The sequence below is a fragment of the Neodiprion pinetum genome, chromosome 2 (genome assembly GCF_021155775.2).
Source record: "Neodiprion pinetum isolate iyNeoPine1 chromosome 2, iyNeoPine1.2, whole genome shotgun sequence".
Classification (NCBI taxonomy): domain Eukaryota; kingdom Metazoa; phylum Arthropoda; class Insecta; order Hymenoptera; family Diprionidae; genus Neodiprion; species Neodiprion pinetum.
In genome coordinates, this window is record NC_060233.1 from 30519155 (window position 1) to 30545920 (window position 26766).

Sequence of the window (26766 nt, forward strand, 5' to 3'; positions counted from 1 at the left end):
GGAGCTCAGGGCCTGCAGCTTCCACGATAGGTACTCGATAGTTAACGAATTTATCACGAGGAAATTATTATTGACACGGGGTTTGACCGCGGACTGGATATTCAGATTCTAGGGACGCCTCGAGTCGGTCGACAACCTTGACGCCAAGTTTAGGGCACTCAATTATTACTCCGATATCGAGATCGAACAAAATTATTCAGTCGATGCCCGCCGGTAAGTTGGATGAATTAACATTTTTACGTTAGCTATAATATACCTCAAAAATTAATCGTATCAGTGATAAATTTGTTTTGAAATGAAAACACATCATTATATTTTCGAATTCTTATAATTCTTGTCAAAGTTTTTAGTGCACGTCAACGCCTCCAAGGTTTGTCAAGTTTTCAAAGCTCGCAAGCTTTTGGAATTTCGCTATTCTTTCGTGAAACAATTATTCATCCCTCAAGTTCAGCTGACGGCTCCTTTCATACGGAACACTATTCTCTACAAATTTACTGAAATATTGTTTTTTTATCATCCTAGTATCATCGAATATTTAATATTATAATCAATGAATGGCGATATTGAAGCAGTCTTCCGAATGAAATAAACCCACACGACATAAAGTGACATGAAACAAATCTACTGGATTTTTAACAACTTTGAAGCTATTTGAAACGAAGTGATTCAATCGGATACAATTCCGGGATTCATATTTACTCTGGACCTCAGCTACTCGATACACGATCATTTCGTAATAAAATCAGTAACAAGTATCGATTTTTTCGAATTAACCTCGTTGAAAAACATTCGAGTAATCATTACCGTAATTCCTTGTTCTGCGAGTTGATCCGAGTCAGATCAGATCGAGACTTTTCCTGGATTTCTACTTCCTCCGGCGATATTTTGATTCCTCGAGCCAAGATTGGCTCGAGATACACGATTTTCGGAATAGAATCAGTGAATACGTACCGGAAACAGTGAGGTAAACGACCCTGATCAGCGGGGGATGGGCGGTGACCTGGCACTCGTAGACTCCGGCGTCTAACTCGGTCACGTATCGTAGCAGAAGGCGCCAGTCGTTTGGGGGTTGATAATCAAGCGACAACCTAGCGTCGTTTGAGTACGTGAACGTCTGGAAGGTCAGAAGGTGCAGCTCTTCGCCCCGTTTACGGACCCAAGAAACCTGCGGAAATAAAGACGCAACTAAATGAGGTATTGGCAGGTACACGAGAACTTTCGTTCACATAACGCGATCATGTTTTGCGCCTTTTTTCATGCGTCTTTTCCGCATACAAAGTATCCGTTTCTATGAGGGTCGAGTGATTCTGCGAATATGCGCGTGCACGGAGTAGGGAAAGTACCACTTTCAAGTCCTGGGAGTTGAAAGTGGTCTTTTCTGTACTGCGCGCATGCGCCGTCGCGAACAAATCCATCATCATGCAACCATAATCTCAATTTCGTGCTATGTGATAAAACGCGTAACATACTCTTGGCATATAAAGAATTCCGTGCAATAAGGATGCAACGGTCTTTTCGCGGTGCGCATTTGCAATATTCCTCTACCACTCGTGTTGGAAACTCACGCTCGGCCCGAAAAGACCGAGTTTGTCTCCTTTTTACACAATATACCATTTCTCGATAATCCTCCGACTGATTGCTCTGGTCGCATAATTTATATGAGAGGAATTGAGGAACGATCTGAATATCTTGAGACTCGGTTCTTCAATTAGTTGCTTCTGATCTTGAGTAATTAACACTCGACGAGGCTCGAGGAGTTCCCCAGAGCTTTTACTGTCTCTAACTATGGGGCGTTCCGAAATTGTGAGTTACTTTGCAGGGCGGAGAGAGGATAATGCTCGCCGGAAGCAAAAGGTGAGGGAGAAACGAGAGCTCTGCTAGATGGTATATTGCTTATTTCGTGAGAATAGATCCATGCAGAGGATCCGCGACAAATGGAAAGGATCGGGTACGTTGATTTCCACTTTCTGACTGTGTAACGTTTCCTGCAGACGTCAAGTTCTCCCGTATTGTGGGCATAGAATTCTCTGGTGTTCTTCGCATCCTCGCCTCCACTTTGAGGAACAATTATTAACCCCTGCAGACTCGAGTAGCAAGTTTCTTGTCAGAGTGTTTCGAATGTTCGACCTCCGACCTCCATGTACCTGCCAAGAAATCTAATTCGGAAATTGTTAGCTTCGATACTACCTCCGATTACCTTTCACAACGTTTGTCGCACAACGTTTCCCATAATAATACAACAACTTTGTGACACGGTCTCGAATTGTTTCTGAACAAGTGCGTAATTGACGGCTTGATAGGTCATGCCGATTCGCGTTTTAACGCATCGTCTTCGCAATTATAGATGGAAAGGTAGACGATGAGTGCAACGAATTTTGAAACCGTATTTCCAGCGTCTTTTATCAAATTTGAGTAGTAAAACGGTCGAGGAAAATTTTCAGAAAAAAATCAAATTTGCGTTACAGCAGTAATAGCAAAATTCAACCGAAACCTCGAATCTAATTCTTATATGACACTGCTTGCCAATTGTGAGAAATTTGCTCTGATTTTCACTCCATATTTTTTCTTTCGTGGAACAAGTGACTTTTACAATTGAGAAAACCCGTCACTTTTCTCTCAACTTTATTATCGTCGAACCTTATCAATATCGCCTGCGTATACGGATGAAACACGGAAGAGCTTTGAATCGAAAATATAGACACAAGGGAAATTCAAATTACATAAACTCGAAAGATCTCGCGAGATGCGAGAAGATCTCTTTTGGCGTTCCTCAGTTGTTTTAATCTTACGTATTTCGTTCGCATTGATTTCACCGATTTTCATCAATTCCTCAAATTCCGACCTCAACACGAGGCACAAAATTTCTTGTCATAAAATGGGGATAAAAGAAGAGGCAGAAGTAAAATGAGATTCAATTTCGCGTGTTCGGGTGTATGAAAATTGATGCATCAGAAATCCGGCTTCTTAATGTGAATTTTGAGGGCATCGCCTTGGACGGGTTAGTACATTACTTTCTTATAGGTTTCGGGAGAAAAGCTTGTAACTACGGGGCATGGGGCTTGCAATGTGGACCTTCGGTTGAGCGGATTACCTTTCATCTTGACCGTTGAATACACCCTCAAAGATAATTATTTTCCTCGAATAGGTCAAAGCTGGGTGGAACGTCCGGATCGTCCAGGGCCCTTACACCCTGGAGGCTGGCGAAGACCCTCGAGAAATCAAATGGCCTTCGGTATTACAGATTAGGGCGAACAGATACACCCGCATTCGAAATTTTCGATCACCGTCGATCCTTCGACCCCTAGATCTCGGGGTTTCTACGTGAAGCAAAGTTATAAAGACTCGATAAAAAGGGAAGAGAATATTTGCGAATTTGAGTTCAAAAAAATGAAAATTTTTCGGTAATTATATGTATATTTGTCTGATTTGTAGTGCAATAATACAACGATGAAAATTATATTTTTCCAAAAAATTACCACGTTTTTTCAAATTCTCCGAAGTCGTTGTTTGAAAACACACATACGCTGTTAGTATATTTGAAGAGTGAAATTTACTCTAGTTGAATTCTCAAAATCACTCCAAACAGTCGATAGGCATGTTTGCCGATGCAATACAAAAGAAAGAAAAAGGAAAGAGCAATTATCGCTTTTCTCGGTCAATTTTGCAGCGAGCGTCAATTTATAGCCAAACGTTTTTTTGCGAGAAACATTTTTCAATCGTGGTCAAGATAAATATTCGAAGTGCAGGTGAGGTTCATCAAAGCAGCTGCGCGATGGTTTGACGATGATGGGAATTTTGGGCTCGAGTGACGTGCCGTTAATTGATTGTATGTACATCTTGAGGGATATAATATGCAGGTACATATGTATATATATATATATATATATATACGGCATCGCTCAATTCGTCCGGGGAAAAGTTATTCAATTAACCACTCGGAACAGTCGTTGAAAGCGCGCACGAAGCAGGCTGCAGGGCCTCAAAGAAACTGCCGGGTGACTCAAAGTCAGCTCTATAAGGAATTTGAATATATAGGCCGATAAAACTTTGCAGGAGGGGTAAGTGAATTTGCGAGATCGACGAAAATTTGCAATTCAATACTACCGAGCGATCAGGGACGCGTGGATTACGCCAAAATTATTCTCCTCTTCCCTGACGGATGCAAAATTCGTGTCGCCCGTTCATACCGCTGTTTCGTCCTTCCTGAGTAAGTGCCGTCAGATTTTCGGAAAAGTCAGAGCGCCTACTTAGTGCGGCTTAATTGAACTCCATATGCACGGCTTTGCATCTCGCCACTCGCGATGCCTCAAAGTTTACGGCAATTAAGAGATTTTGCACAAGTTGCTCAAGCAGTTATGCAAGCGGACCAAGTTTACGATCCACAGTTTAATTTATCCGATTTTTATTTTACTCGTTAAAATTTCACCTCTATTCTACCTCGCGGTTGTAGTAATTCTTCCTCCGCGCCGTTTCTAAACGAAGCAAACAAATCGTCGAGAACCTTTTCGCCGTTTTAGAAGATGTCGGTGGAATATTTATATTCACTCGTTAGAGTTACGTTTTGGCAAAATAAAAAAAAAATAAAAAAAAAACAGATTATCAGGCACGCGTAGAGAATTAGGCCGTAATTCATCTTCGAGCAGATTTTGTCACGCGGATTAACGAAATTACGATCAAAGTAGGTACACAAACTTATAAATTACACGCGTACAATTGAAGTAAGATTAAAATTTGAGGGAATCCGAAGTGATCAAGAAGTTGGATTTACGAAGTCAAATATTACTGCAGAGAAGAAGCTGTTTGATCCCGTATAAGCAAAATACTCTTCGGAACTCGATTAACGAATTCCGACTTTGAGAGGTGCGGGAAAATTCCGCGAGTTTCTCATTCCCGATGAAATTCTGCACTCTCAACTCCCGGGGACGCAGGCGAAGTTAAACAATCATTAGGTGTTGGTCCCTGGCGGTGCCGAGCAGCAATCCGTGTTTTCCTACCTTTAAGAGAGGGCAGGGACGCGGAGGCGAAGCCGTTTGTCACTATTATAAATGAATCAGGAGTGAATAACGAGAATCTTAGGAAGTTTGGAGTTCGAGTCACGCCGAAACCTGTTATACGATTCGTTTTACACACCTTGGACATACTGTTCCGAAAATGTGTTAATTCCGACGGTCGCCGAAGGTCGAACTCGGTCATTCATCCCAATACAGCGTAACATATGCAGAGACATTGGGATGTTTTTAGAAAAAAAAAAACAAGCCGAAAAAACTGTTTTTTCGCGACAGTTTTCATCACCATGAAATGTGAACAATCCGAAACTCATAGGATTTGGCAGGGAGATGAAATAGTTTTGACGGAGAAATTAGAAAGGGGAATTTCTGAAGAACAAAAAACGTAGAAATTTAAAGAAAGTAAATATCGAAAGTGGAAAAAACATAATCGCATATTTACAAAAAAGTAACAAGAAGGCAAAAGTATAGGTTTGTCGGTAAAACGTTGAAAATAACTTTATTTCCGATAGAAGCGGAAGTTCCAATTAAACGATACGTGGAAATTTTTCATGCCCATCATTTGATTGTAAAATCTTGTAAGTTTCAATTTTTTTTACCTGGCCATTTTCGAAATGATCACGGAAGTTTGTCGGACAGACCGACATTTTTCTGAAAACCTGTTTTTCGGATTCTAGAGGTTCGAAAACGTAAAGATTGGTTGAAATAAGAAAAAGTGATTCTCAACCGAAACCAAAACTTTCCTTGTCGCCAACGGTGATGAAAAGTGATAATTGGCGATTTTTGAAAGTGGCACGCCGTAAAAAGTTTGTTTAAATTAAGAGAAAGATTCTAGTAAAAGATGAACGTTTCACCTTATGAGGAAGATCATCTGCATTTGATGTTTAATTTCTATTTTATTTTTTCTTTTTTTCGAATTCATGAAGAAATTTGCTATAACATTATTGTATATAATTAAGATAGGATAACAATACGTTTCGAAATTAAAAAAGTTTATATAGGATCGAATCGTTGCGGAAAAGTGGGACAACCGTAGCAATTATGTGCGCGGATAATGTTTGTGCCAGATCTCGTCACGCCAGATTGCGTGCGAAACTGTTAGCTTCGAAAGATTGTGGTGCATTATTTTTACCATCATTATTATCATTGTTACAATAAATTTCGTTTTTTGTAACGCCGTTAGGATATACCCGCACAATCTTTTTTGCGAACCGTTATCGCGAAACGCGTTAATATTCTCTGATTACAAGGCTTGATTTCTTCTTCTTCTTCTTCTTCTTCTATCGGGTTTATACCAATTACTATCGACACGCGATACTAAGATTTCGCTGACGTTGAGGTGAGCAGGTTGTTTCGGGAAATGCGCCGATTACGATGCTTTTTCAGGGTGAGGGTGAAAATATAGAAGGTACAAAAAATCCAAGGGCTACAATATCGAATTTGTCTTTGGTATTCTTGATCCAATTTTATCGTTTTGGACTTATTTTGTTGCAAATATTTTATCGATGGTTTTTTTCATTACGCAGGTTCCAAGTTTATAGAGAAAAAAACAAAATAACATCCAATTCGAATTTCAAACTACGAATTCAGATCCGTTATTATCGATTAGCCCTCGGATACCATATTACATCAAAATATGACGGTCATTTTTTAAATTTGAACCACTGTAATGGATCTACCATTACAAACTTTGGAAGTCTAGCCTGCTTGTATTCGTTATCAGTGATCCAAAACCCTGCGCCTCTCAATTTTTATCAAAATCGAAAGATTCTTAGATTTTTTCGTCCACCATAGTGAATTGCCATTTTGGATTACGCAATCTGACTTTGGATTCGTGATGAGCGACCCAAAAACCGTCGTGGTAAACCAATTTTCGTTCAAATCAATTCACCCATTCTCAACATATCATTATTTTTATTTGATTTCTTGGAATTTTGTTATTTAAATAATTGAAAAATGACTGAACCGATCAAAGCCAAAATTCAATTAGTTCCAAGTTTGAAAAATCCGCTGCGTTTGTGACCAAAATCATTGAAATCCGGTGACACGTTGTTGAAATATCTTCGAAAAAACAATTCCTCGCATATATACATACATACAAAATGATTGGAGGTAATTCTCTAAACTTCAAAACGTGGAGTTATCTTGCGAAGACTCGACATTTTATTTTCGGGGTGATTACAACAATTTCCTCTTTTTCTCTCAAACCAGAGAAACAAGAAGCTGATATGTAAATAATTACAACGTTCAACAGCGAAAAATCGAACGCTTGCGGTAACCTCCTCCTCCCCCCCCCCCCCCCCCCTAAAAAAAATAGAAAAACAAAAAAAAAAACGAAATCGAAATTCTCAACTCCGGACAAGAGGCACTCGGCTACCGCACCCTGCAGTCTGCACCTCGAGTCTGATAGCCGCAAGAAAGTTGGAACGTCGAGTGGGGCGGATTGGCCGGGTAATTAGAGAAGCGGGGAGCGCATGGATCGGTGGGACGATTGACGTGAGTGCCGGGCGAAAGCATCGAGCTTGGCGCAAGAAGAGGGAAGTAGCTGCCGGGGCGATAAGGGCTGACAGAGGACGGCCACCGCAGACGGGGCTAAGAGCAGGGCGAAGCCGAGGGTGGATCTGTTTATCCAAACACGTAGCGGCGGGGTCTCCGGAGTCGAAAGAGCCTCGAGGAGCTTTCAACGCACCTTATTTAATCAACCGGATCCCCGCGCACGCGTCCACAGGGTGCAGACACCCTTTGTTGCATTTTTCAAGCCCCCCTATCTCTCTCTCTCTCTCTCTCTCTCTCTCGCTCTCTTTTCTCCCTTCATCCCTTCGTACCTTCATCCCTGCATGTGTTTGGACGAATATTTTATTGCGTCGAGGTTAAGGAATAATACAGCTCTTCCGAAAAGTTTTTCACCCCTTTTCGACGATATGTGTGTCTTCGTTGAATTCTGATCAGTTGCGGGTTGGGATTCCGAGGGGGTTCGATAAGCCGAATGGTTCTAGTTTCTTTGAGGAGATGGTCGGGTGATTGAAAATTGATACTGTTCATAAATTTTATTGGGAGGTAGACGAGCTTGGTAAAAGTTTAGATATCGAAGCTAATTCGTTTTAAAACGCTTCAGAATTTTTCGATACCACTTTATCGTGGTTCGTTTTGTGCAGAACACCAATTTCTACAAAGTCGCTAAAAACAGAGTGTTTTCTGTTTAACAGAATTTTGTGAAGTTAAATATCCAACGATGTCAAAACGATAAATAAAAGTGTTGTGGTAATTTTTTAAATAAAATTAACTATCAACTAACGGACCAAATTTTTAGATTTTCTATTATCTTGAAGCGATTTAAAATCAAAAAGCACTATCCAAATTTTTGTTTACATATTCAGTGTTTTATATTTTTGGATTTCGTTCAAACTCTCGGATTACATCTACAATTTTCATCCTTTCACTTTTCTGTTACATTTTATAATATAACTCAATTTTATTCTCTGTCTGAGTACAGGTATCAAATTTCCTTTCACGCGCTGAGTGCACCTGAAGATTCGATCATATCAGACTATTCGTATCGATATCGTAGTTCTTCACTCTCCTTCGTAAATCGTAAGAACGAATGAATAACGTCGGAGGAGCAGTAGGTCATCTCAATAATCATACCGAACGAACATCGATTCATTTTGAAACCGTCATTTGCCTGGAATACAAAGTTCTTCCTCCTCTCCAGACTCAATTGTAGCATATCTCACAGATCGATAAACCTTCTTAAAATTCGTGAAATAGCTTACTTATCTGTCACTTTTCTTTCCTGATCGGAAATTTACTTTAGTATCCAATATAAATTGATGGCAGCAGCGAAAGAAACATGATCTCGAATTTTACATTTTTACTGCACATTTTTCTTTGCTTTATCGAAATTATTTATCGACTTTCGATAAAATACTTCAATATTTTTTGTAATATTCTGCTACTGCGCGGCAAAATTTTCTCTCAATAATTAATTTTTTCTCAGTACCAATCGTTCGAATGATTTCAATTTTGTATAATTTCCTCTAGCGTTCTATGTTAGATTTTCTTCTTCTAGAACACACCTACTCATACCCCGGAATATTTTTCGCAGCGGCTTTTCAATTCACAGGCATTCTATCCGCTGAGCTGATATTTTGTAAAATTATGCAGAACGGGAAATCTGCGATATAAAATCTCCGAGTTTGCGTTACTGCGCGGCGAGTTCTGATCTGTGTTGTACCTGAATTCAGGACGATTCGGTTCACCCTGCGGTTAAGAAAGCCACTTTACTTTTTCCGCGATGCCCTTGCGGCTCGAGGTAAGAATAACGTGGCCCAGTTTACCCAAGTTTAGTTTCGGTATGAATACACCCGTACAGCACGCTTGCGGGAATTCACCGCCCCTGAAAACCGACCCTTTCAGTCTCTCGCTTCGTGCAGAAATGAACGCTCAACTTTTCACCGCGCCGCACCCTCTAAACTCGGCATTTTTCACGCGAGATACGGTACAGTGTCAGCTTCGTCAAAGGACCTCGGAACACCCTGCTGCATCTATTCGGCGCGTGAATACATCGGTGCTTGAATGGAAAAAAAAAACAAAAATAAAAAAAAACCTTGAAATTTACCTACCCATTCGCATTCTTACTCTAGAAATACGTAATACGAATTTTAAGAACCGCCAAACGTATGCAATCACTATTAAATTGATGATACTTGCGATGACGCGTAATGCCCAAGGTATGCGTATATCGAGACAAAGAGGAGATATGTGGAATTTCATTTATTATGCTATAAAAATATAAAAAACAAAGTACAAGTGGGCTAGAAATTGAAAACGGGAAGATAAAGGGAAATGAAAGTAAAAAATAAAAATAACAACTTTGAGAAGGACAAGAAAGGAGAGATTAAAAGAAAGCTGGAGAGAGAATTCGAAATATGAGCGAATAAGTCTGACCATTAGTAGTCCTACAGAATTTGAAAGAGAGAAGTCGACTTTACATTTCTGTAAAATTGTATTTTATCAAGTGTGTGCAACGGATTGAATCCTGGTCAGATAATAAGCCACTAATAAGATCTTGACGAGAGTCAATAAATAAAATAACGGGCATAAACTATTTATACTCTCTCTACCTTCAATATGCAATATCGTCGTTCTATTTTCATCTCTCATTCGTATTTACAGTATCATGGTCCATATATTATATTTTGAATTCCTCGTTATTCTATTTTATGCTTCGTTTTTAAATTGAATTATATTTTTGTATAATTTTATTTTAAACTATTTCGTACATTTTTTTGTATTCGTCTGTTTTATTTTATTTTCAAATTCCCACAAAATGTTACATACTTGGCTTGGCATTAGTTAGAATTCACATTTTTGAGGGGTTTGGTCGTTTTTTCTACCACGATTTTCAAGTTTCAATTTCTTGAAAAGATGCTATATTGATACAAGATGGTTTGCAAACAACTAGCGATTATTATACAGCTGAAGGATACTAGTTTCAGCTTTACTTGAAGCTGTTGGACTTTCACAAATCGAGAACTGTGCCGGAATAAGTAACGCGAGGCGAGGGAACAGAAGGTATGATTTTCTAATGATAAGTTATTTATTTGTAAACTTTGCATAAACTTGTATCAAGAAATTTGGAAACAATTAATTTAGTATCAAACCAAAGTTGTACATTTTCTTAACATGCATAGTCTGTAAGAAATGGTTTTCATTAAATGTCGAAGTATAAGATTTGATTCAAGCTTCACTAAATATTTTCCTTTCTTTTTATTCGGAATAGATTTTTCGACACTTTCAATGAACTTGAGAAATATCACCCGTGAGAATATTCAATCACCCGCCCAATCAAGCATCACATTTTCATCAGACATTTCTAACTGAATTATGCTTTATAAAATAACCCGCAAAGTTGGTTAATTACGAAATATTGTATATATCAATTAATTATCGTCAAATACGTGCCAAAGTTCTCAAACTTTCCCCGAGTCATGTGATGAAGTTTGTTTAAAAAAAAAACAAACCTCCAGTTTCGTCGGTTCACTTCAGTTCTCGTTAAAATAGGAAAAAGATAAAAAAAAAATAGATGAAAAAACGATTATCATATAATCTCTAATTGAATAAATTGACAATTCGGTGCATATAAATAACTGATATCTCGATTTCTATCGATGACAAAATCAAACAGAAACTTGTTCCCTTCCATCAAAGTATCACCGGAAGTCCGATATTACTACTGATTGCTAGAGGCTTCAAATCAAATCGGCATGCGTTTAAATATTTCAGTATTTAAGGTACGCATGCGGAATCGGATCACTTTGAATGAAGTATAGGGTGTGTTGTCCGTCGGTAAACAGAGTCGCATGTTACTTCCGGTACGGAGAATACCAAACGGGAATGAGCTAGTCCCATAGAACAGTCCACCGTACGTGTGGGAATAGGTATTTACTAGTCGTCTGCGTCAAGCCGTGAGCCAACATCGTAATTCAGTTGTATATATATATACACACACACACACATATATATATATATATATATATATATATATATATATGTATATATATATATATGTTATACTGCATGCCCTCGCTAATATGAACCGCAACATCGGACCCTGTAAGCCTCCAGCTATCAGCATCAAGCTTGTAATTTTTTACTTCGGTTGTTGCTGAAAAGCCTTCGAAGGAAGTAAGCTGTCCGATCGGATAAATGTTCGAAAAGAAATTTTTTCTAATTCGGTATTTCGTTTCTTCCGGTTCTTCACGGAAAGGAACAATATCCTAATTTACTTTCTCGTGGTTACATGTACTTTTTATTTTCGAATCAATTCTGACTTCAAGTTTTGCACGAATAACGGTAGAAAGAGAGAGAGAGAGAGAGATAGAGAAATAAATTTTGCATCTTTGCCGGAAGGCTAATAAGAGCGGCGCGGAGGGGGAAGGGGGGTGTTAATTATACAACGTGGAAAGCCAACAGCGGTGAACAGCGGAGTGAATAAAGGAGACTTTGAGAATTTTCATACTTCCCTGTATAATGATTGTGTGATTTTACTTGGTAGCCTGCAGATCCTTATCGAAACAAAAGCGGACGCGGTACTAATTCCGAACCGTTGATTATTCCCATTGTTATTATACCGGTCGCTTCCCGTTTGAAGCTCGATGTACCGTGTTTTACATCGCGATTCCAAATAAGCATTCCGCTAAGTAGATATAATTATTAAAACGTCGAAATTTGGCAAATTATTGCGAAAATTGTGTTTCTTTGATTCTTGGAATATTAATTAAGATAAGAATGTATGTTCTAATAACAGCTGCTCAAAGTTCATTAATTAAAAGTTGTACAGTGAATATTCCTTGAACATAGTTTACAGTTTAAATTGCACACGTGGAGGTGGTGAAAAACAAATGATTTAAGGTGGTTTGAGGACAACTCGTTTCCGATGAAAACTAGCTTTATTCAAAAATTATTGAAAATTCATCGATAACATGGTTTTAATAAAGAAAATTTTACAATTATTCCACCGCTGTATAAAATTATAACTGGTCGAGATTTTTTTCGTTCATATTTGCGAATTAAACGTTTTACCACGTTGTGAAAATATTGCTGCAATAAATCGACGACATATTATTTTGAAATCGTATTTCCTGACTGTTTTTCGTCCAGACTGTACATCCGATACGTTTCCAGATAAACGGTCGACTTTATCTGTTGTTTCTCAAACTTTGGTCGGAGAAAATTTAATTTCGTAACATCTGTGACCCCGTTCAATGAACTATTGTACGATCGTCCGGAAATCTGAACCTGATTCATTCGGTTATCCTAAAAAATTGAGGAAATTAGACTCAATCAGCACTGGCCTGTTTCTTTTTCTTTCTGATTTTTCGTCTTTTCGCAATTCAATCTTCCTTACACGATAAGAAGCGTACAGTGATCACGTTTTTTTCACACATCAAGTGCGACTCGTTGATCAATCGTTATTATTATACGGTTTGTAAAGTCGACAAAACCGTAGTAGAAATTTCATAACCCGATGCTCTGGATAATATTGAAATAGTAATCAAAGGGGTAGATTAGATATCATATACACGCACCGAAACGGAATCGTCTTATATGCCTTCTCTATTTTTTCGCGTCTTCTTTTCTCCATTTTTATTAATTTTTTTTTTTTTCTTCAAATTTTTCAACCGCGCACGGGAAATGAGGGGAGCAGTCGACGACGAGGCCATTGTCTTTTTCAAATTTATGCCCGTCGTTTATCAGACGCTCTTTTCCTTCGACTGTGAAGTGGATATTTCGCTGTCTCTTTTCGGTTGGTACCGCGGTCTGCCAGCTCCGTCGACCTCGCGGATATATTACGCGTAAGTACGTGCTTGAAACAGAAAACGAGGTACGGTTATTTAAACGAGAGTCATTTCGCTGCTCCGAATTACTACATCGTAGACGTCGCCGTTATATGCCGTCGGCGGAGGCGTGCCTGTATTTCTTTGCGTGCAAATTTTTCTTCTCGCCATTTCTAACCCCCCCTCCCCCCCCCCCTCCCCCAGCATCGACTCACAGCTTTCGCAGAAACGGACGAAACGTGATTTAGAAAATTGGCGAAACCGGGACTCGGGATTTCGGAAATCCGTCATTGGGGTGAAATTATTCGGAACAAGATATTCCGAACTCATTTATGATACTTAGCAATTGCTTGGATATGAGAGAAGGAAATGTTGGTGTTCATTGCGAGATTTGATAGTTCGCAAAAAAAAAAAAAAAACAAAAAACGAAAGAAAGAAAGAATTAGCTACAAAGAAAAACGATGAATTGAAACAAACGAGCTGTGTTATTCGCAATAGGCTGGATATTAGCGTGTAAGAGGTTTTACCGAAGTTCGCGATATTTTGAAAGTTAACAATACAAAGGTTCCGAAAGTTTATCGCCTGCATGAAGATACACGGACTTGCGAAAAAACTGTACGGAGAAAAAAAAATTTAGAAACGAACGAAGAGAGCGAGAGAAAAAAAATCCACACAAAGATGTAAAATTGGCAAATTTTGGTTGAAACTTTTTTTGCGGAGGGGGGGGTGGGGGGTGAAAATTAATTGCTAATGGGATAATGGGATAATGGGCTGGCGGCTCTCCGGAATGGATCGCCGGGGCCGAGAGAGAAAAGCTGAATGTGAATACCTACCTGAAGGGCTGTGAGGTGCAATAAATTAGCCCTGTGTGCACGATGTAGCCGAGAGTCTGAGAGCCGCCGGCGAGGAGTTGGGATGTTTACCAAGTAAGCCTCTGGTTCCATATTATCTTAGCCACCATCTTAATCACTTCAAGTCGCTACCCCTCCCTCCCTTCCGCCCCGCAACACCGCGGTATGAATTCACCCCTTTCAACCCGGTTAAGTAAGTTTCACTTTTTATGCTTGCCAAACTGTTTAACTTGTCGCGGACCCGACCTCGGCGAGGCAAGAACACCGAACGCCTTCCCCAAAGAGAGTGAGAGAGCCAGAGAGAGAGAGAGAGAGACGGGAGAGTTAATATTGCTCCAAGATAAACAACTCGGTGTTTATTTCATGCATAGTAATAACTAAGGGGCAAAATTACTCCCAGACGAAAATAACTCCGGCATCGGTCCGATGCTAATTTTTAATTATCAACTTCGATCGATCGAACGTTCCGATTATTAAAAAACTTTGTCACATAGCGATGAGTTTATTGTGTGTATCTAGTGAAAAACAAAACAAAAAAAAAAAACAAAATTAGCTTAATCGAGTATTCTAATTAACTTCGAATTAAATGTATAAATTGATGTTGTGTTTCATTTTTTCTTTCTACTTTCTTTTTACGAGAAATCGTGTGGACTAAGCCACTTTTGAAACATACGCTTCGGGATAAACGAACCTCAAATACGAACGAAGACAAAGAATTGAAGATGAATTTGACGAGGGATAAAGAAGGTGGGGATATTTTTTTTTTCTTACGGGCGACCCTGAGGTTTGTCACACGCCCCTTGAATGAGAGGACCAAAAGACACTCGACCTTGATCGTTGAGCTTCAGAGTTTGAGCTTGAGCTTCAGCTTGAGGTCTAAGCTTCGCCAGATCCATCGTGCATAATTTATCACCTCCTCGCGTGGCCCGGCGGGTTCGGTCTCTCGTTCGAGGGGCGTTATTTTATTTTATTTTTTTTACCTTCTTCTTCCTTCTCCTTTTTTGCCTTTTTACGACGAAATTTACGACTCAACGCGTTCGCCAAAATTCGAAAGGAATTAAGAAAATAAGGAAGATACGTCTCGCCTGATGCCAGCTTCGGTAGACGCCGCGTCGTAGTTCGAGAAAAATTCAGAGCGAAAACACCTGCTGCGGTTATTCAAAGGTGCGAAGGAAGAAAATACTAATGCGGCAAGCTGCAACTGCCAAGGTATAAACTCGGCTCCGGTCACCGACTCTGAAACGATGTAACTTGTGTAATAACAGCTCGAATTATTATTGATTAGTGAAAACAGCTCGTATCTAGGTACTAGTGAACTTTCGTTTTCTGTTAGCTTTGCTTCTTGTGTCGTCGACGTTTCATCCGACTTTTCATGAGGATAGTGAATTCGTTTTTTCTTATTTTTTTCGCACACACACCCCACGGCTCTCTGATGTTGCAGCATCTCTCAAATTGATTACCCGATTTTCCGATGGGTGATTATACGATTGCACGGCTATTCGAGTGATGAAATTTTCGCGATTTCTTATTGAAAAACAGACCCTTATAGCTGCAGGCTTCGGATCAAATGTTACCGCTGGAATTAGTCGTTACTGATACTCCATTTTTTTTTCAGTTCACCCTTGGTCCGGATAAGTGTACGAAAAATAACCTGAAATCTAAAGAATCTCACAGGATCGATCGATACGTGTTCAATTTTTGTCAATTTTCTTTTTTCTCGTAATACATTGGACACGCACTTTTAGGCTCCCGAGTTGGTTGAAATCGCAAATTCAAATTGCAGAAGAGAGAAAAGTACGTTTTTATTAAAATAACAAAGCACGCTGAACTAACGCAAGCTCCTTGATTGTTCGCTGAGTATCCACCTGATGAAAACTCGGGTCACATTTCGGACGGGTGAATAATATACATAATTCGCGGCCGGATCTTGAATTCTTGATTAAAGGAAAGCGAACTTTTCTTAACCTCGAACCGAAGTACATGTCCTGAATATCCGAGTCGTCGGTGCAGCGCGTACTCGAAGCCTGGTATAAAGCAGCCCGGCATTGATCATGGGACTGTTTCTAACAATGGTATTATTCCCGAGGGTATAATTGGCCGACGTTCTCCCGCTGATCGTCTTTGTCTCCGCGCTTTATAACGACGGGGATAACTTTCGGCAACAGTTCGCAAAAGTAACCGGTATAATCTTATCAGAATTTCAAAAACTAATCAAAATCAGCCTCCGCCGATCCCGAAGTTCTCGCGCGAAAACATTGAATGAATTAAAGCGAGAACTTCCGGCATCTGAAAGCTTTACGAGTTATTGAAAAAAAGAAGAAGAAAGATTCAAATATACGTTCGCCGGTGACAATTATTCATTGAAGCTTAATTAATTTTTCCGTGCAATTTACTCCGTGTCACGTTTTTTTGTTTTTTTTTATTTTCGTTTCTTTAAACGGGGAAATATTATTTCCTATGTTCGAGATTGCAGAGATTTTTCATTTTGATATCATGCACGTTTTGACGGATTATTAGTTTTTTAAAAACTGTCAACTTAAACGAACTATCGAGCAGTTTTCGAAACAGCTCTGAAACTTTTCTAATGCTGAAACCTGGCTGGCGAACGAAATTTTGGTATTATTAATCTTTTTCATCGTCAACTGGGACAGATGTCCTGTTTCTCTGCAATGAATGGAAAAAGCTGTGGACGAGCTTTTTGCTGTCGGAGGTCGGCAGTTTTTCGGGTGGAGGGAGAGGCTGCCTGTACGAATGTGTTTCGCAGCTTGTGTCATTTCTGATATTACTATTAGCTCAGTTTTTGCCTCATTTGAATTCAATGAGCTACCGCAGGAGCTGTTCAACGCTGAGATAAATTCAACTGACGGATCAAATATAAATAATCAGTTACTAAAAAATAGTAATAAAACATGACCAAGCATTACATCAATGTCTAGACAAAGTGTAATAATTGTCAAGGTATCGTAGAAGTAATGAAAATTTCAAGGTCCAGTTTATTTCGTTGTTGTGAAACTTTTCAAATACTACAACGTATTTTTGTGAAATGAAATTAGTTTCTTAGACTGTCGCAGAACAAGTTTCAAATTTTATTCTCAACTCACAAACGCGTTTTTAAAAATTCATAACATTGTAAGAACGATAATTAGTAATTTTTTACTCCCATTTTATGTTGATCAAAAGGAAGTTAATAATCACCATTCAATTTTAATTGAAGAATAACTGATATTAAAAAAAATTTAGCGCAGTTGGCACGATGTTTTTATAGTTGGTAAGGTTCCATTCTGTGATTAAATGAGCGATAATTACGTTAAATTACGTTTACACATGATACGTGCAAATTGTAACTACATATCTGGACAGTTATTGGAAAAACAATTTGATGAGATATTACCCGCTCCGGACTTTCTAACTAGTCCAATAAATTATACGGCTCATCAACCAGCGATGAGTTGTTGGTATAGATTCATTTTCAGAATTCATTCGAACGACATAATTCAACTATTTGGGATACACGACCTACAACTAATTCTGGCAAATCATTAGCTTGACGGATAATATCTATGACAAATTGAAAACGAATCGAAAACTTTTCAGTCGATATTATCAGCTGCATATCCGTGAAACAATGGCTTGGATGAAATTTTCGAATAGATTCAAGTTCTTTGCCTTGTGACAAAAGCATTTTTCAATTATTTCAATGGCAGGTTTATTGGGAGGACTTTTTAGTTCCGGATACCGCTCAGTCCTTAACTATTTTCATTTTTCACCACAATCGAAAAATATAGTTCTAGGTAGAAAATGAAAATTAGTTATCTAGCTGTTACCGGAAGGTCTAGAATCCGTTACTATTCTTTCTCACTACGATCACTGTTACTATATTTTCTTGTCACTTGCGAAAATTTAATGCTTGTGCAACGATAAATTGAAATTAAAGCTTTATTTAACTAAGAAAATAGAGTTAGCCGAACAAACTGATTTTGCGTTGCAATTACCAAAAAAGGATCGACGATAGCGCAAAATGGTTAGGCGTACCTCGTTTTCCGTAATTCCAACAATATTCAAACAGTTTTTTTTTAACCATACCTGTTTTACTCAATTTTTCTTAGCGTTTATTCAACTTTTAATTCATCAATTCTGGTACTTATTACAAAGCCTTATTTCAATGCACGGATCGAACATCATATCACCGATCGCGGCAAGTTCATTGTTTACACATTCTACAGGTTCGAAGAAGTAGATACAACAACACAGAATTTAGTCTCCGTCACCTTCACCTGATTCAAGATAACCGAGCACGTTCCGCGGACCCTTATTGTCACCTTTTGTCGTCCTTCAAATTGAATAGGCAGTGATAGGGCTTGTCGGATCTGCACTCTTGAGCCGACCGCGTCGGCTGTCGGTCGGTTGGCGAAAACTGGGCGTATTGCCAAGTATCGCCTTACTGTGTACAGTTCGCGACCCTGTCACGTTAGTCACTTTACCTATGTCTAGTTCAGTCAAAATAGGTCTGAATTGAAAAAAAATATTTGGGAGACGGCTGCATTTTTGTGCCGACAGGTGTTTTCGACCCTCAGGTACTTAAATTTGAAGTCATTTTTGAGCTGTACAGTCGGCGTTTTGGGAAAACAACAATGTGTAAAGTTTTTTTCGTTTTTCTCAAAAACTGTTATCAGTAGATGAAAACTGACTCAGCCATAGTGTAGAGCGGAAAATTCTACGTCGAATTATGTCCTCGTATGTCGGAAACGGAGTCGGATTAACAAATTAAAGAAAAAGAAATTGTTTCACCAAAATTCCCCAGATGCCGACGATAACTAGAATTTACTTTTTCCAAATTTCCAAATTTTTGACATATGAGGACATAACTCGATGTCGAATTTTCTGCTCTACACGATGGTCAAGTCATTTTTCATCTGTCGATAGCGATTTTTGAGGAAAACACGAAAAAAACGTCAAATATTACTGTTTCATCGAAACCCCGGCTATGAAGCTGAAAAGTTACTTCAGATTTGAATGCCTGAGGATCAACGACCCCTATACACAAAAATGCAGCCTCGTGCGGAATATTTTTTGTTCAAACCTATTTTGACTCGACTAATGTTCGTTGCATCGAGCTCTGAGCGCGTGTGATCCAATCCTGACTGACTGTGGAAGTTATAATTATTCTACAAGGCTGTAAGTAATCCGATACCTGTACATCAGAGTGGTCTTTGTTTAGGGTGTTGACGATTTTTTCCGTGCCACCCCTCAAATCAACTTTAAGTAAGTCAAAAGTAATTTCCTAGTTTCTTAAGGTTCCTATGTTAACTCTAATTTCTCCATTTGAAACACACGTGTTCGGCTACATTCTCAGTATAAATTTGAATGTAAGAGTAATGATGTTAAAAAAAAAAAAAATTTCATTTTGAGGAAGTGCTATTTGCATAGATTACCTGACACGATTGTGCGAAGTTTTTCTCAGATAGTATCACAAATGCCGACTACAACCTCGCAGTTACAGATTTTTTTCAACATTATTACTCTTACAGTAAAATTTATAGTGACAATGTGTCCGAAATCGGGGAGTTAGTGCCATTTATTTATATCTGCATCGATTGAAAACATGTTGGAGTGCTTTCCTTTAAAATTATGCTTAAAATGGGGCTGTCAATCTCATTTCCGGGTCTGATATACACGGACTTCGATATTTGCAGATATGTACGACAACGTCAAAATTGACTAGGGCGCATCCTTGAACCAAAACGTAACTACGATGGGACTCCAATGAAATTTAGACAGTATCGAGTTTCTCGATTTTGAAATGACTAATAAAGATGTGACCAAAAATTCCTTTCAGCGAAATATAAATTACGGCAGTTCGTGTCCTGAAAAGAAATTTCAATCTTCTGCGATGAAAGTGTATGCGCAAGGAGCTTTTGGCAACGATACGCTGGAAACTTTCTGCCAAAACATCGCAGAAGATTTCTGAATTTTATTTTCAGGATCTAAATTTTGCTAAAAGGAATTCCCCCCCCCCATTATTTCTTAGATTTTGAGTTTTCCATACTAATTCGACCAAACACATTTTACAATTCCATAAACCAAACGTTCCCGTTTTCAAAAATTAGCCACTCCAATTTCCTAATCTTTCGACAGTTTCACCCTTTCTCTCGAGGACGAAACGACCTCGCCGAAAGACATATTCCGAGAAACAAGAATCTATCCGTCCACCTCGTGACCGATATTCTTTCGGGAAAGGGTGGCGCTAAGTACTTCCTGCCGCGTCACGTACTCGAGACGTTTAGCCCGAGTAAATAATACCGCGTAGCTCCCTCGGCGCCGTCGATGTACCCTCCCGATTCCGGGGGCGAAGCTCCGGTGACACACCCGCCCGGACGTGACCGGACTAGACCTTTGACAGGTCACGTGACGCCTCCCAAAGCTGCTTCCTCCTCCTCCTCCTCCCCTCGCCTCGGTCAAGCTACGCGAATATCAAGGCAGAGGCCGAACGGCAGCTGCGAGCTTACGCCACGGATTGAACTGCGGGTACGTTGAAAGCTCGCTGATTTTCGATGGGAGATTTTTTTCAGCCGGGGCAGGAACGAGTTGATTTAAAAAATATGTGCGCGTACAGAGTGTGTGAAAAGGAAAACCGATTTGAAACGCGAATAAAATTCGAACGTGTCGAGCGATATTCGAAAATTGAACCCGAAAGTTTTGCCTTTGAAAATGTAAAAAAAAAACAAAAAAAAAACAAATGAAACTTTATTCTTTACCGCGATACACGCTTTTGACAGACGGATTTTGACAAAAGTTACTGGGAGGATGAATAAATTAATATTAACGAATGTTGAAGTTAATTTTCAGCTTGAAATGTGATTCGAAGTTTGATTCTGTTTCATTGCTGTACGGAAATGTTACTTTCTTGAATATAAGGTGAAATTGGAAACCGGAATATCTTCGCCTTTTACTTTTTACGAAGATTGACTCGCTCATCCTGATAAATTCCCTTGAAAAATAATGCTACAATCTCTATAAATGTATCATTTTTCGAGCTACTAGTTTCTTGTACGATATCTCGTATCAAGAGAGCTGCTGGTTTTCCTAAGCCTTCGCATCAATAACTCAGCACGTACCTTATATATATCCTAATGTCCGATATTGAGAGCCCCCCTTCCGATAGTTCAGACCGGAGTGAAATTAATGAATTGAAACTTGAAGCCGGGTTTCTCGTAGTGATTTATTGGGTAATTCTCCATTTTCATGTCTTCAAACTGAGACGCGATGGTACCATAACGAAGTTAGCCGCGTTATAAATCCAGTACAAACACCGATTTCCGCATCTTTTAAGCCGTCTCGGAAAACGATTTTATTTATATCGATTGAAATATCGAACGTGATTCGGAAGAGCAAATTTAGTTGACCTAGCTTGACGTCAGCAAATCGTTTCACGATCGTTTTTACTTTTCATCATCTTGGGTGATGTAAAACATGTATTGGTTTCAAAATCACTTGTTCAAATATCAACGAATCTTTACGTTTTTCAATCTCTAAATCCAACGAACAGGTTTTTAGAAAAATGTCGGCATGTCCGACAAACTTTCACGATGATCTCGGAAACGGCTCGATGAAAACATTTGAAACTTACAACATTTTACAATTAATTTATGGGCATGAAAACTCGCCACATCCCGTTTAATTTCAACTTCCGGTTCTACCGGAAATAAATCTATTCTCAATGTTGAATCTACAAATCTGTACTTTTTCATCCGTATTATTTTTTCTAAATAAACGATTATGTTTTTCTTAGTTTATGTATTTATTTTTTTAAATTTGTAAATTTTTTCCGAAATTCTTTTTTTCGAATTTTCCCTTCAAAATGTTTTCATTTGGCTATCAAGTCCTATCAGTTTCACATTTTTCACTCGGTTAATTTCGATATCATCGCGAAAGTTTGTCGGACATGCCAACAGACTCTTCCCTTCTTATGGTAATAAAAATTATCGCGAAAAAATTGCTTTTCCGGCTTGTTTCGAATGATTAACACGCATCCTCGAATAATTAATACCTATAAATATGAGAATCACTCTAATCTTGTGCAAATTTTATTCGAAAGTCATTAACTAAAAACGATTCGAAAAGAAGATTGAGAACAGTACCGGAAAAACTTCGATGAGCAATCAGGCGTGAAAAATTTCTCGTAGAGGAACATCTAAGCCAAAAAAAAAAAAAAAAATTAAAAAGAAAGCTTCCGATCGAAGTTACGGACGTGTTTTCAGTGATAAATCGTTTCAGCTTTCGTCGCATTTTATTTATCCAAGTGAATGATTTCGCATCGCTTAGGAATACAGAATAAAGGCGGCTGGAATTGCAGAGGGGTTGACAGGGTCCTGAACTGTGCAACCCGGGACGATGACAGACCTCAGGATCGGCGACGTTTTCATTTCCTCCGAACCTTCAGCCATTTGGCGTGACCTGACCGGAAATCTGTTACCTATCCATCGAACCGAACCAGATTCCCGGAGCTCTCTTTCCCCGCCCCGGCTGAACAGAAACATTCGCCCACTTTATCAACATCCCAAAATTTCCCCGGAAAATCGGGAAAAACTTTACCTTGGAGGTTGAACCTCCGTCTGGAAATATTTTAAAACTAACATACCGCATTTTTTTCTTCTTTTTATCCTCTTATTCCTCTTGTCAATATTGGATTATCGTATTCCTTTTGTAGAGATAAGTATGGGAAAAGTGAACGAATACGCCCCTTTCGTTATTATTTATATATATATATATAAATACAGATTTAACAGGACATTTAAAAAATTTCATTCAAAGAGATTGGCTGGCAAAAAATAGATACAGTTTTTAACAAATTATTATATTCGTAAACAAATTGGAAAATATATTGAAATTACAAACGAAAGCTTACAGATATCGATGCTTAGTTTCAGACAGCCTTGATATTGTTGAAAATGTAGTAGCTTCGTTCGATTCCACTTTACGATGGTTCGTTTTATTCAGAAGATTATTTTCCCCAAAGTTACCAAAGCCGATTTTCTTTTTTTCAATGGTCAATTCTACATGTCCATTTTTTGGTCATAATCAATATCGGTGAAATGTTATACATGATATTAAATATTTTAAGGCTGTTAACACGATAAAATAAAGTATTTCGTTGAATTTGTAGATAATAATCTTCCGAATAAAATGAACCATTGCAGCTTGTACAGTAAAATCGAAAAAATTTACTAGACATTCAACAACTTGCGAAGCAATTTAAAACAAAGCATCGATATCTAAGCTTTCGTTTATTATCCAGATATTTTCTATTTTCGCAACTTATAAAAATACAACAATTTGATAGATACCTACAGATTATTATTTATACGCAAAAATATTCATCAACTGGTTTAAAATTACCGCTCAAATTTTATTCATTTTCACTTATAATTTGCCATTTTTCAATCTCGTATGGACTTGAATTAATGGCACTCGTTGCTCACCCAATGTTCCTTATACGTCAAAAAGGATTTGATATGATCTATAAATCAACAGAACGTGATTAATTTTTTTTCGTAACGATGATGATAATCGTAATAATAATAACAACAACAATAATAATAATACCGAAGGAATGACGAGAGGCCAAAAAAAATCAGCGTACGGAAAATTCGTCAACCTGCATCGCAGCCGGAGCGTTTCTATTTTCTTGCCGAAGGTGAAGGGATCTCGCAGGTTCGACGCTGTGTCGCAAAATCGGCGGTGTTGACGGGGGAAATAAAAAAACTGTGGTCCTCAACCCGGGTGCGATTCATCGTTGCTTGGACAGCCGGCCCTTTTCACCCCTTTTCACCCTTTTTCACCCCCCCCCCCCCCCCCCCCCCCCCCCCCCGGCCAGGCAGTGCGAACAGTCGGACACAAATCATGCACGCGTATATATGCCGGAGTATATTACACGGCTAGTTTCTGCCGTGCGTTTTGTATCCGGGCACACTCCGTGGCTGAAAGGTGAAATGTTGCTGTTTCGGTAAATATGGAAACGGCGAAATGTTGGGGTATCGATTACGCCTGCACGAGGGTGCGTTTCGACTCTGCAGCTTATATGAAATTGCCAGGGGGGGAAGGGGGGGGGGGGGGAGGCAATTTGCAAGACAACATGTTGTTCGTGCGATTAGATGTATGGGGCATTCCGCGCTCAACTAAACCGAAGTCCAATCCTAATCGCCATCTCCGATTCGATAGAATGGATAAATCGGTGGAAATCGTAAGTATAGATATAATACTGTTCCAAAGGTTTGCTCGATGCAGTTTTATTTGAAACGAAAAAGAGGAGATCCATTTTACCGAGGAAATTGAATTTTTAATTAGTAGTGAGTGAATTTTTTTTTTTTACTGAAAATATTAGAATTTTATGATTTAAAAAATGCATCAACGAAATAAATTACACTTTCAAATAAATTGAAGTAAAAACATGCGAGGTATTTGCTGTCTTGCAAAGTTATTGAAAGTTTGAAACAGTTTTGTGATTAAAGTTTGAAAATCGCAGATGAATGACTGGATGAGAATAAAATAAATTGACAAGAAAAAAATATGCGAGTTTTAACGATTGGCAGAGTTACAACGTATAATGTATTATAATTAACATTCGAAATTTTCGCAAAGGTTACCTTGTACGTGTCAATGGAATTGGCACGGAACTTCCAGTGTATGTAATGGCGTACATATTAATTGCAATATTACATTTCATGCGCGAAGATGTCATATACGTTGCACATAACAAACGGGAACAGTGCTCGCGTTATTATTTCACGCTAATTTCATCATTCTGTGTTTGCGAGCTTTGTGCTGTTGCTGCTGCTGTTACTGCTGCTGCTGGAATACGTTATGTAGTTTTTATTCACCTGGCCAAAAGTTTTTAATTAATTTAAAACTAATAATTACTGAAACATGTTTCCACGAGTCAGCTACGTCCTTATAAATTACGTCATAGATGTCACGTGTATATGTGTTACACGTAGTTATACAAATAGAAGAAGAATCGCTAAAAATTTTCACTTATTCTTGCAATATCGAGATACAATGAATTTCACCCAACGAAGCATTTTTAACAACGTGAAATTCTGCCCAGCTATTACGTAGAATCGAACTTTCCAAATCGTTTCGTCAGGATTTCCTTTCCATTTTGTTATTTTTTTTTTTTTTTTCTACAGAAAGTACATCGTACGAAAAATTTCAACACTATTCTCTCTGAATTGAAATTGAATATTCATACGCTGAACGGAAATATCTTAAAAGTATTTTACCACGGTGATGATACTCTCATCGAATTTTCGCCCACATACGGCTGATAATATCGCACATTTTCGATCCAAAATGTGTTCGTAAATTGTTTTTCCGTATTTCTTTGATCAGTATTTTCGCATTTTAGTCATTTGTACTTTCACACCCTCGTCCTTCCCTCTCTCTCATCCCCCTTCAGCAAACGTTTCAATCGATGTTTACTTTCCCGCACAGTGGCAGCAGACTCAGCGAGGTCTTTGGATCTTTCATGCGTGGTGTGAATGATTTTGCACGCGAATGCTCGTGTCCGATATTCCGTGTGTGGTTCTGACGCCGCGCCGAGTTGAATAACCCATTCAAGTCGCGAGTCCGTTAACTTAAAAGCTCGCTGACACTGCAGCAGTCGTCTGTTGATATGTACACATACATTGATAATTCGCAATTCTGCAAGTGGAGTTGCAATGTACAACTTACCAGATAAATTTACCCACTTCCTCTTTCTTCAAATTCATAATACAAACAGTTTCTTTTCGCGCATGTTTAAAACTATTAGAAGACATTTCAATGATGACTGCGTGCCATTTTCTGCTGAATCAAAACCGAGGAAAGGAGGAGAAGGTGTTTGAAAAAGATCTTCAGCAATATTTATAGATAATTTGAGAACAGGTTTTGAAATTGGAAAGTTCAACCTGATTGAACGTTTACGTATTTGTGATTTGATTCTAATGTTCTTCGACATTATTTTCATCGTTGTTTGAAATTTTTTTTTACAACAGCTTCTAATACCTATTGTTTTATTTGAATATCTTTCAGACAACTTGTGGGAATCTCGTTAGCGAATAAAATGAGTTCGAAACAGCAGAGATAAATCATTTCGAACGTCCTAATTACACAACATTTTTCTAAATTAAATCATTGACGTTTCACGATCAGTTTGTATTATTCGACTTCGTGCAGTTTCATCTCTCTCGCGTAACAGGGATGCTGATTGATTCGTGTTCAATGCATATCATTGACGCAAATACCGGTTTTTTCACTTTTTGATGTAGAAAACGAGACCAATTCTGAATTCCTCCTTGAAACGAAATGAAAAAAACTGAACCAATTGCGTCGAAATCGAGTAATTAAAGCTCGATATTCAGGTTGAGAAAAAATGGACAGAAAATAATGATGACACCAGGTATAATATTCTGTACTATAGTTTACAGATCTGCTGTTGGAGTCATGTGCGTACTAGGGTGGTGGTCCTTAATGGGGTTCTTTTTGAATTGTTGTGCTCGCAGGGGCTTAAACGCTTTCGAATTGACGAAAAGA

At 38.6% G+C, this 26766-nt stretch overlaps 1 protein-coding gene and 1 long non-coding RNA gene across 2 annotated transcripts in view; one reads left to right on the forward strand and one right to left on the reverse strand.

Annotated features, from left to right (window-relative positions):
* The window catches only part of LOC124211919 (defective proboscis extension response 14), a 201211-nt gene that overhangs the window by 77974 nt on the left and 96471 nt on the right, over positions 1 to 26766 (reverse strand). Inside the window, exon 5 of the mRNA XM_046611454.2 lies at positions 952 to 1165. Within this exon, the coding sequence (XP_046467410.1) occupies positions 952 to 1165 (214 nt within the window). The remainder of the gene's footprint in view (positions 1 to 951; positions 1166 to 26766) is intronic.
* LOC124211921 (uncharacterized) overlaps positions 1 to 26766 on the forward strand; it is a 122926-nt gene that overhangs the window by 56137 nt on the left and 40023 nt on the right. The window lies entirely within an intron of this gene.